Here is a 14972-nt window from a genome sequence, read left to right on the forward strand (position 1 = left end):
TGACTTCACCTCCTCGGGGAGGTTTTGGTCTGTTTCCCCTCCCAGAGGGGTTTGCACTTGCGTGGCCAATGTGGCATTTCCAGTGTGGCTGGCACAGCTGCACCCATCTGTCACAAGGTCTGGTTTAAAGTTCACTTTTGGGTTTGACTCACAGGTTTTTTATTTATTTTTACCCTCAGGCGAGCCAACAGAGCGTCCACAGCCACTTCCACCCCGCGCTTGCTCCCGTCCTCTCCACCTTGCAGAACTTTGTCAGCACAAAAAGATCCTCAGCAGACACATCCCAGAGAAACTCAGGTACAAACTGCCAGAAGAGCTGAGTGTGATTTGCTTTATATTCAGGCTGCCTTAAAAGCCAAACTGAAGACCTGAATCTGGCTTTCCTGCCCAGCCTCCCCGAAGACGCCCCACGGATGTTTTTAAGACCCAAACACTTCCCAGAAGATGACATTATTTTTATGTCTGCTGGAGGAGTAATGGCCCCTCTATTTTAAGTGCAGAATTCCTGTGCCCTGCTATTCCCCAACACCCTTGTCAGAGGCTTAGCACAGACATGGTTCTCACATTAGGAACAGTTTTCTCAGGGAATAAAGCTGCCACCACTTCATTTATATCTTTGTTGCTCTTGAGTGCATAAAGGGGTGTTTTGTAATGAGAAAGTCACAATGCCCAGTTTGCAATTTGCAGGTTTAGAGAGCGTTAAATCCACGGCCTGCAGCAGCCTGGGGAGAGTTGCTCCAGGAATTAGGAATCTTTGCTCACATCTGACCATGAGCAGGAGCTGAAGACATTTCTTCTGCTAGTTTGCAGGCACTGCAGGAGCCTGGTGGCTTTTTGGGCATCCTTCCTTGTGCCCAGCATTGGGCATTTCCTGACCCTTATCTGGGGTCCCCAGGGCTGGGCTTCCCAGTGCCACAGACCTCAGCTGTCCTGCATGGATGTGGGGAGTGCTGGTTTGGGGGGGTAAGAATCATAGAATTTTGGAAGATATTTACTCTGCCAGCCTTCTACAGGGCTCTTAAAACAGTTTCATTAAAGCTGATACAATTAGTGGTGGGTGTAGCAGAGCTCAGGACCTGACTACAACATCAGCTTGTTGGCCTGAAAAAGTTGCAGTTTGAGCAATGTCTCTGAAGTCTCTTTTTGCCTTTTGCCTTTTTTCCTTGCCCTCCATTTTCTTCTCTTCCTTTTCCCACTTTCTCCCTTCTCTTTTCCATGTTCCTTTTTTCCTCTTCCCTTCTTCCTTTCCTGTTCCCCCTTTCCTTTCCCTCTCACCTTTATTTCCTTCTCCTCTCATCCTTATTCCCTTCCCCTTTTACCTTTTCCTTGCCCTTTTCTTTCCCTTTTTCCTCCCTTTTCCCAGTATTTTTCCATGTACTTTTCCACACTCTATGACTGGGTACACACCAGCCTGTCTTCCTGCCTGTCTATTATTTACCAACACAGCACAAAGAGGAAGAGGAGATCCCTGGAACCCCACCACTCCCAGAGCCCTTTGTGCAAGAACACTGTGATTTTAGGGATAATAAGGCAATCTTTAATGGAGTGAAGGCACAATAGGGCTGTTCTCCAGGCTGGCAGAGTGCTGCTGTTCCACAGATTGTGGCTGGGCTACAGTGGGAGTCACGGTGACATCGAGAGCCGGAGGGATTACACCGTATTCATCCTTCCTCCTCCTCCTCCTCCTCACGTGAGCAGCACTGCCTGCCTTGGCACAGGAAGGCTCCACTCCTGCTTGGTGATAACTCTGCCTAGGCAGCAAGGGACCGCTGTCACCTGACAGTGTTATCTCTTAATTATATTATCTCTTAATTACAGAAGCTAATTGTTTGTTTCTTTATTAGTAGGAGCCGATATGGGCCCAAGGACTGTGGAGATAACGAGGGTCAGTGAGTTGTTTTCTATCCCTTCATAAAGCTGACTCCTTTCATTGGAGTTGTTCATTTTTGCAGCATCTCTCACCAGTCAAACTGCATTATTTGTGTTTGCAGTGGGGTGTTGGATGTGTGCCTGTGCTTTGGGTGAGGAAATGTGTGTGTCAAACCCATTTTCTCCCTGTTCCACCAATCCAAGCAGTCAGTTATTGCCATACCCTGAACACGGCCCTCTGTGAGTTGCCCCTGCTGCAAATGTTTGGTTTTGCTTTGTTCCAGGGCCCATATGATGCACTGGGTGTCAGCATAGCAGGAGGGAAGGGCAGTCCCTTGGGAGACATTCCCATCTTCATCGCTATGATCCAGGCCAGTGGAGTGGCTGCTCGGACACAAAGGCTCAGAGTGAGTACAGGGCCCTCAATATTTCCCATTTCACCTCCCTTGTGTCCCTTGAAGCCTCAAGCACTTCTGTATCTGCTGCCACTGATAATCTCTCACAGACTGCTCTGCCTCTTTTTATATAAAAGCAAAACAAACAAAAAAAACCCACCCCAAAACACAAATCTGCCCTTCTCTTCCCATCTTGGGAATAATGGCAATTGCTGCCCATATTGGAAAAGTGATGTTAAGAGAAATAACTTAAATGCATTTGCAATGGTCTTGGAATGTCTGTGTTCACCCAGACCCAGGCAGGGCAGCAAGAGGCTCTCTGGAAACCACAGGTACTCTGGGAACTCTGGACTGGGCATCATTTAGAGCTCAAATCAGGTAGAAACCAGATCAGAAATGAGTTGTTTGGTCTTAAGGCCCCTATAAATAAACAGCAAAATAAGGCACTTGTATCAGACCCACAGCTCGTGTGGGTTTCCAGGCATGGCCATGGTGAACTCTTCCAGTTTTGGAGAGAGTTTCAAGGAATCATGAGGATTGAAATGAATTTATTATGCAGATCCACATGCTTTGGCCCATGAGATTCATTAGGACATGCTGCTACACTCATGCCTTGTTTCTAATGGAATTAAACAATAGCAGGGTTGAGATCATTTTTGTGTGCAGGAAGAAGAAATCATCCAGGTTAATTGGATTAATATCAGGATTTCCTACTCTCCTGTACAACATTCAGCACCTGCTTACACAGTCTGGAAGAATATGAACTTGTCTGCATATTCAGACACAAATGAATCCTTTCTGGATGGGAGGACAGCAGTGAAAATCTCCCTCTCTCTCTGCTTGCAAATAGAAAGAGTAAAATACAACCCCATCTTTGTTTCTCTGATCATATTGTCAGTGTTAAAAAAAGAATGGGAAATGATCACTGGCAGTGCAGAATCCTCACAAAAGGGATCCTGCAAAAGAGAAGCAAGACTGTGCAGTGCCAAGTTCACGAGGAATTTTAAGCATTCTTAATTTTAATTTTCCCTAATGCTGATAATTTTCCATTACTGTTGTACTTTCAGGTTGGAGATCGGATTGTCAGCATTAATGGGCAACCTTTGGATGGGCTGTCTCATGCAGATGCAGTTAATCTACTAAAGAATGCTTATGGGAGCATTATCCTGCAGGTATGGTGATAAATTGAACATGCAGCTGCAGCAGGGTAGATAAATGGCATTCAGGAAGAGGGAAAAGAAAAAACCCTGAGCATCCCTGGCACAAGGCATCACAGAATTGCAGGGTGCTTTGCTGGTGGGAATTACACAGAAGGAGAGCAAGAAATCATTTCCATTCAAAAATTCTTTATTGCCATTCATACAGGCTGTGAGCATGGTTCTGTAAAAGCATAACAAAGGGAACAAAATAACTTGTTGCTACATGTGATAAATCAACAAGCTTCCAAGTTGTGGGTTTGTTTTTTTTTTTTAATTGGAAGTTAACTAGGAACAAGAAAATGTGTGTGTGTGCTTGTGATGTAATGAGACAGAGACCCACAGGGTGGTTTCCTTGTCCTTGAAAGAAATTCTAGCAGAATTTAGGAAAAATGATGGCATCATCACTAAGACAGTGCTGCCTGGAACTGATTATTCATCAGGTAATGGATAAAAACACTCAAGAGAGAAAACAGTGCTGTCACTGCTGTGCTTCTCTGGTAGCTAAAAGGGACATCTTCTGCCACATTGCTTCTAATTGCTGCCTGCCACTGTGTTGATCCATAGTTTATTTTTATGTTTACACAAAGAAATGGGGAAAATACTTGCCAGTTAGTATTCAAAATTCTACTCGTTTGCAGAATTATTGCAACAACTGGAAAACAAGCTGAAGGCACCACTAAAATCTATTCTTCACTCTCTTTATCATCACAGCATTTTGGATTGGAACACATCCTGAGGGATTTTTGCAAGCTTCTTGCTTGTATTATGACACAAATGCGACTATAAAAAATAGGGGGGTGAAGAGGGGGGGAAGAAAAAAGAGAAAATGAAATTATAATAAACTTAGTTGGAGACTTGCTTATTCTTTGTTTTGTCTGTCCATGAACTGCTGACCCGGTAAGTGATGAGCCAGTTCCAGAGCAGATGGTGTTTTGTGTAGTTCCATTGAAGTCAGAGGAAACACACAGATTTACACCAGCTGAGGATTCTCTGTTAAATTATAGTTATCATATTGTTACTAACGTTGAGTAATTTCACTTTTCATGTCAACAGTGTTCCCTGAATAGAAAATGAAAGCTTGCTGCAGAACCCAAAATTGCTCATCTTGAAAGCTGTAATACAGCTCAATATTGCACCTCATGATGGATTTAAAAATATTCCTGATGGAGCACTCTGTCACTGGGTCGCTCAGACAATCAAAGAGGTTCTTCTAGAAACACCACTGGGTTAAAGAGCTTCTTCTGGAAGTGTCTTTGGGTTTGTCAGTTGGCTGCTTTTCTCCCACATTTTTGCTCTCTGAGCATTCTGTCTCATTCAAATGAGCTTGATGCTGTTTACAGATGATAGAGGTTTATTGGGATAGAATAGAGTCTGTTCTCTATTAAAAATCTGCTCTAGGAAGGTGTGATGTTGTATTTCAACACCTGGAGCAGTGTCAAAGCCTGGTGATGGTTCCCTTCCCCACCAACCACAGGTACCTCTCCACCACCAAACTCCTCTTTTTATTTTTTATCAAAACAATCCAAATTGAAAAATCCTATCTCTGTGATCATCATGACTGATGTGCCATTAAATAATTCTGTTTATTATCAGGGTAGACCACTTCATGGCAAACTGCTCTGAAGGGTCAGATAATTGTGCTCAGTGGGGTGGAAAGGCTTATTATGGGAATGTCCTGGGAAGGAGTTTGCAAATGCTGTTTGCAAATGGGAGATTAAGGTCTCAGGGGAACAATCATCCCTCTCAGCTGTTTTGATGCCTTGGTTTAATTTAATTTCTTTTCTGCAGGTGTAGTAATGAGATAAGGGGGAGCTTTTTTACAAGGTTGTTGAACTCTGATATGTTCTTGCTGCCAGCTGAAGATTTTTGAATATAGATTTGTTTTTACCCTCGTTTTATTGAACAACATGAAAAAAAAATATGACAAATCCTGGCTGGAATTCCTTGTGCTGATGCCACGGGAAGGGAACCTTGGTGGGGTCTTTGCTGGCTGAGCCAGGTGCTGTTCTCATCTGCTGGACCCCCTTCCTTTGGGGCATCCTGGAACCAGAGTCCTGGGATGCAGAATTTGCATGGAAACCTCCTGGCTCTATCACCCTCTTGGCTCCAGATGATTGGGAAGAGGGAAATATTGCTATGGAAGAACTGTGAGCACTCATTTTAAACAGATTGAGAGAACAAATTTCTTACTTTGAAAAGGGAAGTTTTCCTTAAAGCCAAGTTCACAGCAACGAGTGGAAGAAGTACCTGCTCACTTGGATAAAATAAGGCCATAGCTAGAGGAAATATTGGAATTGTGCCTCCTGGCTGTTTTTCACTGTGTCTGAGCTGAACTCCCGTGCTGCAGTAAATGTCAGGCAGAGAAGATATCTCCTCAGAGGGAGATGGAGTTAGGGGATAACCACAACGTGTACTTGTTGGGAAATTGATGTCCTTTCAACTGTAAATACTTCAAATCCAAACCACTTTGTGGTGGTTTCTTTGAAAATTTTCCAGAAAAAAAGAAAAAAAAGCAAATAAAAAAATCAGCATCAATGAAGAAAAAATAAAGTTAATGCCAGGGCCCTCAGTACTCTCACAGCCAGGAATTCCTTCCCAAGATCCCATCCAGCCCTGCCCTCTGGCACTGGGAGCCATTCCCTGTGTCCTGTCCCTCCATCCCTTGTCCCCAGTCCCTCTCCAGCTCTCCTGGAGCCCCTTCAGGCCCTGCAAGGGGCTCTGAGCTCTCCCTGGAGCTTCTCCTCTCCAGGTGAGCACCCCCAGCTCTCCCAGCCTGGCTCCAGAGGGGCTCCAGCCCTCAGAGCATCATCCAGGATGTTTTCAGAATAATAGAGGATCCAGAATTGGAGAGTTCAACAATCCAGTTTGTTTTCATGCTAAAAATTCAGAAAACTCAAAACCAAGGATTAATTTGTTGCCTACACATCAAACAAACCAGTCTGAGGCATTTCAGGGTCTTTGCCCAACAGTCCCTTGGATCTTGGTGTTCTCTTAAAGGTTGTGGTGGTTTCTTTCAAGACCAATCCTGGACCCTTTGACTCTCCTTGGAAAACCAACATTTTTCCCTGGATTACCCAGAAAGATCCTTCCCCTTTGCTCAGAGCCTGGGTGATGGTTTTGTGAGGGCAAGAGAAAGCTTCAGAGCAAAATCTGCATTGAGAAAGATGCCAGCTCTTACCTGAAAGTGTGGAATTAGTGGAGATTTAAGAGAGTAGGACTTGGTTTTAAAGCTTACTTGGGGAAAAAAATTCAACAGCTGATTTTTCCAAACTGTGTTTCCTTGCATCCCTGTGGCCCAGGTGGTGGCTGACACCAACATCAGTGCCATTGCCAGCCAGCTGGAGAGCATGTCCACGGGCTGCAGCCTGAACCCGCCCTCCGAGCATCCCACCGAGGATCCCGAGTGAGTTCCTGCTCTCCTGCAGAGCTGGGGTGGATTTCTGGGCGAGGGAGAGGGTGCAAGGAGGTCTCTCCCTTTGCTTCTCTCTCTAATTTTCTGTCACCTTTAAAATGAAAGCTTGGTGACCTTCCCCAAGGTGATGATGGGCTCATGTCTGTCTTCGCCTGCTGACAGAATTGCTTGAGTAAATAAACACAAAATGTGTTTCCAAGCATTATTTCTGGGTGTTTATCAAGGAAAAAGTACCTCTTTTCTTCCTTTATGTTGTACTGACCTGGTATTTCTGCCCTTGTCCATTGGCTCTTAGTCTGGAAGGAGTTCTGATCACAGCAATTTGAAATAATTTGGTATTGGCAGACTGATGCCAGAGGTGTTAAAAACAGCTTACAAAACATGTCCCAGGACTTTGTCTTTTCAATCTTTATAGATTTATGAGTCAAAAAAATCCAATTAAAACAATTCCTGCTTGCAGCACTTGTGTGTGGTGATGGAAGTTGGAGGTCCAGCCCTGCTGTGCTGGACCATCGTGTGCTTTTCACACAGTTACCATTTTGAAATTCATTTATTCTCCATTTCAGCTCATCATTTTCATTATGTTCTTCATTTTCATTCTGTGGTTCATTCTATTTATTTTAAGAAGTTGCTGTCCTACCTCAGGAGAATTGAGTGTAAAAGTTGAGCTATTTGTGCTGCATTCTGTGGTCTTAAAATATGAGACACTGCTTTTATTGCTGCTCTCCAAGGAGAACTGCTTGCTTTAGAAAAAGATTGGTATTCTTTTCTCATATCAAAGCAGCAGGAAATTTGGAGGTGAAAATACAAAGCAGAATTAGGTGTGTCCTAAAAAATGCACAGGTATTACTCAGCTTGGGCTGCACCTTTAGATAGGTGGAAGGTGCCAAATGGCTTTCACAGAATCATGGAATGGTTTAGGTTGGAAAAGCCCTCTCAGATCATCGAGTCCAGCTGCCAAGGCCACCACTGACCCATGTCCCCAAGTGCCACATCCACACAGGGATGGGGACTCCAGCACTGCCCTGGGCAGTGCCTGAACACCTTCTGTCCACAGCAGTTCTTTCTACGTATGTAGAAATTACTGATTTCAAATCTGAGATGGATAAATTCATGAGTGGTCTAAATTCCACCAAAAAAATCTTCCTTTGCTCAGTGTAGGCAGAGAAAACCCCTGAAGAGTTCAGGCTCCAACTGATGAGCTCTGGAGTTATGAGCACAGGGATGTGGGTACAATATAATAATTAAAAATAATGTTTTCCAAGTGAGGAGCTGGAGCACACGGAGCAGCCTTTGAACTCTGGGCTTTGCAGGAATGTTCCAGTGCAAGGGTCATGGTTTGTGACTGTGTGAAAAAGCTCATGATAGATAAATGTCTCTGTAAGTGTTCCTTCTGCATAAAGTCCCCAGAGACAGACATTGCTTATCTAAGTGATATTTATTGTGTTTTCAGAGCACCTCAACCTAAGATTATTACTTTGGAGAAAGGCTCTGATGGACTGGGATTTAGTATTGTAGGGGGGTATGGAAGTCCCCATGGAGACCTGCCCATTTATGTCAAGACTATATTTGCCAAGGTATCTTCTATTTTTTGTTTTCTCCCCTTTTTTTCTATATTATCTTTAAAAATAAACCTAAGATTGGGCTTGGATAATTTATTATGTAGCAGAAAGCAAAGTGTACTGTCTGAGTACGTTGTTGTGAGTTAGTGGACCCAGAACTCATAGCTGGCTTCTCAGTTTATATTTCATATTACTGATGGCTGAAACAAGACACTTTGTCTCAGCAAAATTGCTCTGTGTACTTGGGAAATTTGGGGTTGTAAATTAAAATATTTATAAGGCAGTTTTCTATCTGTAAATCTCCAAGAGATTTCCAGGTGGTATTGAAGGCATCTTTTTTTCTCACTGTGCAGGAGTGAGGAAATGGCAGAGGTTCTGTATCCTGATGAAAAAAACAGGAATTAGCCTATCTCTGATCCCAGCCCTGAGTGTCTGGGGGGATCTGGGGGTCCCTGCCACGTACAGAGAGCTCCAGCCTCTGAGGTGGGGAAGAATCATAATATAGCATATTACAGGAGGGAAATACACCCCTTTTCCCACCCATACCCTGCTAAAAATGAGCCAGCAAGACTTGTCAGGCACAGCCACATGAGGGGAGGTGTGGAAAAGGGCAGGGAAGAAAAACAGTGGGAATTATGGATACTTTCCATAAAATCATTGTGATGTCTGTCACATGCAGCTGCTTGCCCTGTGTCAGCACTTGTGGCAGGGTAGATGATGGAGTTGAGAAAACTTTATCTGAAGGTAAAGTAGGAGCCATATATCCTGCTCCTGTTATTCTGGAGCTCAAACCAAAAATATCTGGTATTTTTGCAATTTTAAGTTAGCTAAAATATTGTGGCTTTTAACTGGTGCTTAGGGTTACAAGTTTCCAGATTTGAGCATGACTGAGAAATCCTAAATGGAACCTGAAGTTCCTGCAGTCACTGTGGGACAGAAAGAGACACTGTGAGCCAACCTCTGGGCAGGCAGGGCTTGGGATTTAGGTAAAAGAACTTCACTGAGACATGTGGAGGAGAGGAGCCATTCCTAAAGCTCTCTGGAAGCTTTCAGGACTGCCACAGAACTTTGTAGGTTGGAAAAACCCTCTGAGATCACCGAGTCCAGCCATTCCCCCAGCACTGCCAACCAGCGTCCCCAGGTGCCACATCCACGTGGCTTTTAAATCCCTCCTAGCATGGGGAGTCCACTGGGCAGTCTGCTCCAATGCTTGGCACCTTTTGGTGAGCAAAATTATCCTGATGTTCAATCCAAACAACTCGAGGCCATTTCTTCATCTCTGTCTGGGGCTGGGGGCAGTGCCCAGGTCGGTTCCCTCTCCCTCCCCACTTTTTTAGCTGTTTCTCAGCTGTGAGGCACAGAGTTCATTTAAATACTGCTTTAACAAGCCTCTCCACGATCATAAAATCCAGAACCAGTCTCTACCCAAGCCTTTTTTCAGCGAAGAGCCAACTCTGGGCATGTACCCTGGCAGGGTGGGGCGCGACGGTCAAGGCGCTCACGGGGGGAAGCTCAGCGCTGCCATTTCTCTGGGCCGTGAGGGATTCCCAGTGCTCCAGCACCTCATTCCAGGCAGCACTCAGGGCTCCAGGAGCCTGGGGGTGCCACACTGAGCCCAGCTTTGCCGTTGCAGGGCGCGGCGGCTGACGACGGACGGCTGAAGCGCGGGGACCAGATCGTGGCGGTCAACGGGGAGGCCCTGGAAGGCGTCACCCACGAGCAGGCCGTGAACATCCTGAAGCGCCAGAGGGGGACAGTGACCCTGACAGTGCTGTCCTGAGACAAACAGAGTTCTTTTAGGTCATCTGTAGAGCTGTCAGACACTGCCCACCCCCCTCAGAGCCTGGCAAACATGGATCAGCGTTCCCACAGATGCCAGTGAGCATCTCCAGCTTCGTTCAGCACCCCAAGTTTTTTCGGCCTTTCTCCCCGCCCTCCACGACTTCTGGTGGCTTCAGAGGTTTCTCTGGACAAGTTTAATTAAGGAACTTTAAAGGACAAAAGGATGTTCTGCTTTATTTAACACCTTGGTTTGTCCCTGCTGGTCTGAACCCCGGTTCCAAGTGCTGAACCTGGAATCAGTTCTCACACAAAAAAGAATTCAGATCATCAACTGATCTCATCTGAGGAGCAGAAATAAATGCCGAGCGACTTGTCATCTCACTCATGATTTACTTATGCTAATTGTTCTTTCAAGTATGCCAGAAAACATTAGCAATGTAATTAAATTACCACTGTTCCAAATGATGAAATATCAAATTCTCCTCTGGGAAATTATTTGTGCTCGGCACAGTAAGTCTGATAGTCAAATGTGAACTTCTCATGTTTATCTCTTTGGGTAGGTCCGTGGAAGTTAGTCAGAGGTAATTACTGTGATGTGTCAATTTGCAGCCTTTAGCATGAAAAACAAACGAGGGGAGAGGGAAGTTTATTTTTTTAGGCTTTTAAAATGTTTGAGCCTTTTCAGATATTTAGGCAGCATGAACAACAACAGCGTAGCTCATTCTAGTCTAATTATATTTTTTAAGAAGAAATGTGCTGATATATGCTAGGCATGTCGCATACAAAGGCAGTTGTTGTCGTGCCAAGCTGCAGCATAATTGTTCATCCTGAAACTTTAATGAAGACAAAAAGTTTGCTTTGGGAATGTGATCCTGTAATTCCAGGGATGATGGTGAGCAGTCCCTCGGGCTCGATGGAGTTCATCCTCACCTGCAGACTGACGTGCATTCCCAAGAGTCTCCCCAGGATCAGGTAGTGCAGGAAGAGCCTTTCATGGATGGTGGAGGATGCTCCTCTCTTGGGGCTGCCAGAGTCAATTTTGGGTAACACTGAGTGCTGCCAGGCAGTGATGATGATCTCCCACAGGCAGGTGCAGCAGTTTGGGATGAGGTTCCTCAACCCCTTCCAGCTCAGTTGAATCCCCCAGCCAATTTTTTAGGGTCTGAAGCCCACGAGGAGCCTTCCCAAGGCTGGTCCCACTCTGGGCCAGTCCCACTGTGGAGGTGGGGTGCAGGAATGTTCAGCCAAAAGTTCCCAACTTCATTCCATGTCCCAGCCATCGAGCAGTGGTTATGAGTGTGGCCTTGGTGATTTAGCAGATGAGTTTGGCAGGCAGATTCCTGGCAGTGCAAGGCATTGAGGGTTAATCTTCCTATCCAGAGGAGCAGGAGGGGTTTGGATGAAGCAGCCCAGTCTGATTTGGACTATTTGGCATAATTTATAATGGTGATGTAGCTGGAAGAGATGGAAAGGGGGGTGGGGTCAGAATTGGCTGCTCATTTTGTGTGAAAAATTCCAGGAATTAAATGGAAAGAAGGTTGAAAATCTGCAGTATAATAACTGAGCAGTGCAGGGGGGTGTTAAAGGTACAGCTGTTCTGTGTAATTTAGTGGAATTTTCCCCATTTTACATACAGGAACCAGTCCTGAAGCAAGATGAACAGAGACAGGAATGCTGTGATAAGTTCTCATAGAAAAGAGTTTTCCTTATTTCCTTGGAAAGTTTTCCATAACTTTAAGTAATCACAAAGTGCATTTAGCCTGCTGGAACCATTGGTGGGTATTCCCTTAACAGTGCCTGGAAGAGACTTCATGTTTCCAGTGGATTCCCAGTGTCCTGTTTGATTTGCCAGGTGAGGTGTGAGTGGAATCTCGGTTGCAGACACACAGGAATATCTCCAGATGTAGAAAACTGGAGAATTCTTAACAAACTGCTTTGGTTGCACAAGTATCCGAGGCATGCAGGAGTTCAGGGTGAGGTGTGAGGAGGTACCCTCAGCAGCAGTGTGTGGAATTTATCAACCAAAGGGAATGATTCCTCTGTCCTGTGTTTTTATAGCCATTGCATTCCGACCCTGAGACGTTGCCACATTTAATCAATGAAGTTGTTCAGGGCTATTTATTAGCCTGTGATGCACATGCAGTTCATAGACATAAATAATAGAATTTATGGGCTGAGACATTTTGCACTTCTCGTTGCTCAGAAGGAGAGAGAACATTTTCTGCTTCTTGTAATTTGCACTTTGTGTGTTCGAATATATTACTGCCAAAAAACTTATATTGCAACTAATTGATAAACCAGTGACCATGCTCCACGTGCAGGACCAAGGCAGAGAATTCAATTTGCATCACGCTTGTCTGGGTGGAGGTGTTCTGGTTTGTTTAAAACTTTATTTCTGTGCAAGGGAAAAAGCAATTAAACCTCTTGATTGTATGTTTACGTAGATCAGTAAAAAGACGTTTTATGACTTCAAAGGTTCTAAATAAAGCTCGGTTGCATAAGCAGTTGTGCATTTGTTTCATTCTATATTTTAATTTAAGTCAGTGTTAAAAGATATTGCATGAGATAACATCTCATCTGATATCCAGTCTAAACCTCCTCTGGCAAAACTTTTCCTCTGTTTCCTCTTGTCCTAAGGGTTCTCCTGCCTTTGAGGACTCAGGGTCAGAGCCTTTACTTTAGAAGGGCCATGTGCTGTTCACAGTCCCTCCATCAGCTTCCTCACCTGGAGAGACGTGGAGTAACCTGCTGTTGGCAGTGACAGCATCAAGGACGTTTTTGGCAGCACCAGGAGTCATCTCAGGGCTGTTGGCATTTCTTGGCCAACTGATAACCAGGTTATGATGTGGTGCTGTTGGGTGGGCTGGTGGGGCCAGCAGGTCAGCCTGGAGGGATGAGGGACTCCACCTCATTATCCTGCTGATGAGGAATCATTGTAATGCCCCTAAATCCCCTGTAATTAATCCCAAGGCAATTACTACCCTGGAAGTGTGACATCCACAGAGCCTGTGGAGGTAAGGTGATTATGCCAGGATGGAGCAGTTCATGTCCCTCTGCCTGAAAGCACTGGAGCGAATTAATGTCATGTCACACATGTATAAAACATCAGTTTTTACAGTTGTGCTGAGCACTGATGCATAATTCCATTATCATCTTTCTCCACAGGTTCACCCGTCTGTGTCCGGAATTCGGGTGGATTGATGTCCTGGTTAAACACTGCCATGGTCATTGTTACCCCAAAATGTGAGTTCCTGTGATAGCTGCACCTTCTAGGATGGCAGAAAATCAGAGAGATCCGTGTTCTGCAGCATCCCAAGTGGAAAAGGAAGAAGGGTCACCCTGACTTTGCTTTTAGCCTTTTCCAGGTGGGCTCTGAGGGCTCTGCTGCCTTCCCAAATCTGGTGGGGGTGAAGCAGAGCTTGCTCCCACTTCCTGCACAAAAAGGGGAAATATGCAGTGGTAGCATAAACTCTTTGTTCCCTCTTTATTTAGGATCACAAAATCCCAGGATGGTTTGGGTTGGGACAGACCTTAAAGCTCATCCCATCCCACCCCCTGCCACAGACAGGGACACCTTCCACTACCCCAGGTAGCCTGATCCAACCTCAGGGATTCCTACACAGTTGAAGAGCTCATAAGGAATGTTTTATTTCCCAGGGCAGATGTTTCCATGTAAGGGTTTATAGTCCCACTTTGAGAAGGATGAGAAAAACAGGGTAAAGATTCCTGGTTCTGGGTCTGCAAGGTAAGAGCTGGGCCAGGGCTGGGTCCTGGCACATCCTCATGGACCCACTCCAGATTCCAGGCAGGGAAAGCTGCCCAGGCCCCAGCACGGCTCTGATGCTTTTTCTGCTGAAATGGCACTAGATGGAGCAGTTGACAAAATATTGCATTTCTACAGCCTTGAGCCCAGGGCTGGAGGCCCAGGCAGAGGAGCTGCCCCCAGGGAGGCTCTGAGGATGCTCCATCTTCTCAGCCCAGCCCAGGAAAGACAAACTCCCAAACTGTGAGCTGGCTCTTTCCCTGTGAACAGGGGAGTGCTGCAAAAAGGACACACCTGGGTGCAGTGAAAGGAGGTTTCTAGGGAAGGAAATCATGGCCCATCTCACTCCTGCTGGTAACTGCCTTCCATCCTGGCAAAAACAGGGCAAATTGGCCCTGCCACACTGAGCTGTGGTGACAGAACAGGGGCCAGCTTGGCCCCACAGACCCCAAAGCAAAGGAGCAGTCACTGTGCCCAACACACTGCCCCTGCAGCAAATAAATCTGCCTTTGCTGCTGAGACTTTTGTTTCTTCTAAGAACATTAAATTCTGCTGAGAGTTGCTGCACTGACACTGTCCAAGCTGCTGATGGGGCAGGTTCTAGCTGATAATCTTCTCAAAAGATGTTTTTCTTTGGATGGATCCTGGAATGGTTTGGGCTGGAAGAGAACTTAAAAGATCATCCAGTGCCACCCCTGCCACAGCCAGGGACACCTTCCACCATCCCAGGTTGTTCCAGCCTGGCCTTTGACGCTTCCAGGGATCCAGGGGCAGCCACAGCTGCTCTGGGCACCCTGTGCCAGGTCCTCACACCCTCACAGAGAATTCATCTCTCATCTCTGATCTAACCCTGCCCTCTGGCTCTGAGAGCCATTCCCTGGGTCCTGTCCCTCCAGCCCTTGTCCCAAGTCCCTCTCCAGCTCTCCTGGAGCCCCTTTAGGCTCTGACTGAAGCCTTCTGTTCTCCATCCCCAGCTCTCATCCTGTCCAA

The 14972-nt window shown here is 45.7% G+C and overlaps 1 protein-coding gene across 3 annotated transcripts in view; it reads left to right on the plus strand.

The window, feature by feature from the left end:
• Nucleotides 1-10600, plus strand: part of PATJ (PATJ crumbs cell polarity complex component) — a 134091-nt gene extending 123491 nt beyond the window's left edge. Inside the window, exons 38-44 of one of the 3 annotated variants that reach the window (XM_058843044.1) lie at nucleotides 180-297; nucleotides 1848-1885; nucleotides 2154-2276; nucleotides 3332-3436; nucleotides 6763-6866; nucleotides 8329-8452; nucleotides 10071-10600. In XM_058843044.1, coding sequence (XP_058699027.1) covers nucleotides 180-297; nucleotides 1848-1885; nucleotides 2154-2276; nucleotides 3332-3436; nucleotides 6763-6866; nucleotides 8329-8452; nucleotides 10071-10217 — 759 coding nt within the window. In that variant the 3' untranslated portion in view covers nucleotides 10218-10600. Of the gene's footprint in view, nucleotides 1-179; nucleotides 298-1844; nucleotides 1886-2153; nucleotides 2277-3331; nucleotides 3437-6762; nucleotides 6867-8328; nucleotides 8453-10070 lie in introns of all 3 variants that reach the window. The other 2 variants (XM_058843043.1, XM_058843045.1) reach the window with 2 other exon arrangements.
• The last annotated feature ends 4372 nt before the right edge of the window (nucleotides 10601-14972 follow it).

The sequence above is a fragment of the Poecile atricapillus genome, chromosome 7, assembly GCF_030490865.1.
Source record: "Poecile atricapillus isolate bPoeAtr1 chromosome 7, bPoeAtr1.hap1, whole genome shotgun sequence".
Lineage (NCBI taxonomy): Eukaryota > Metazoa > Chordata > Aves > Passeriformes > Paridae > Poecile > Poecile atricapillus.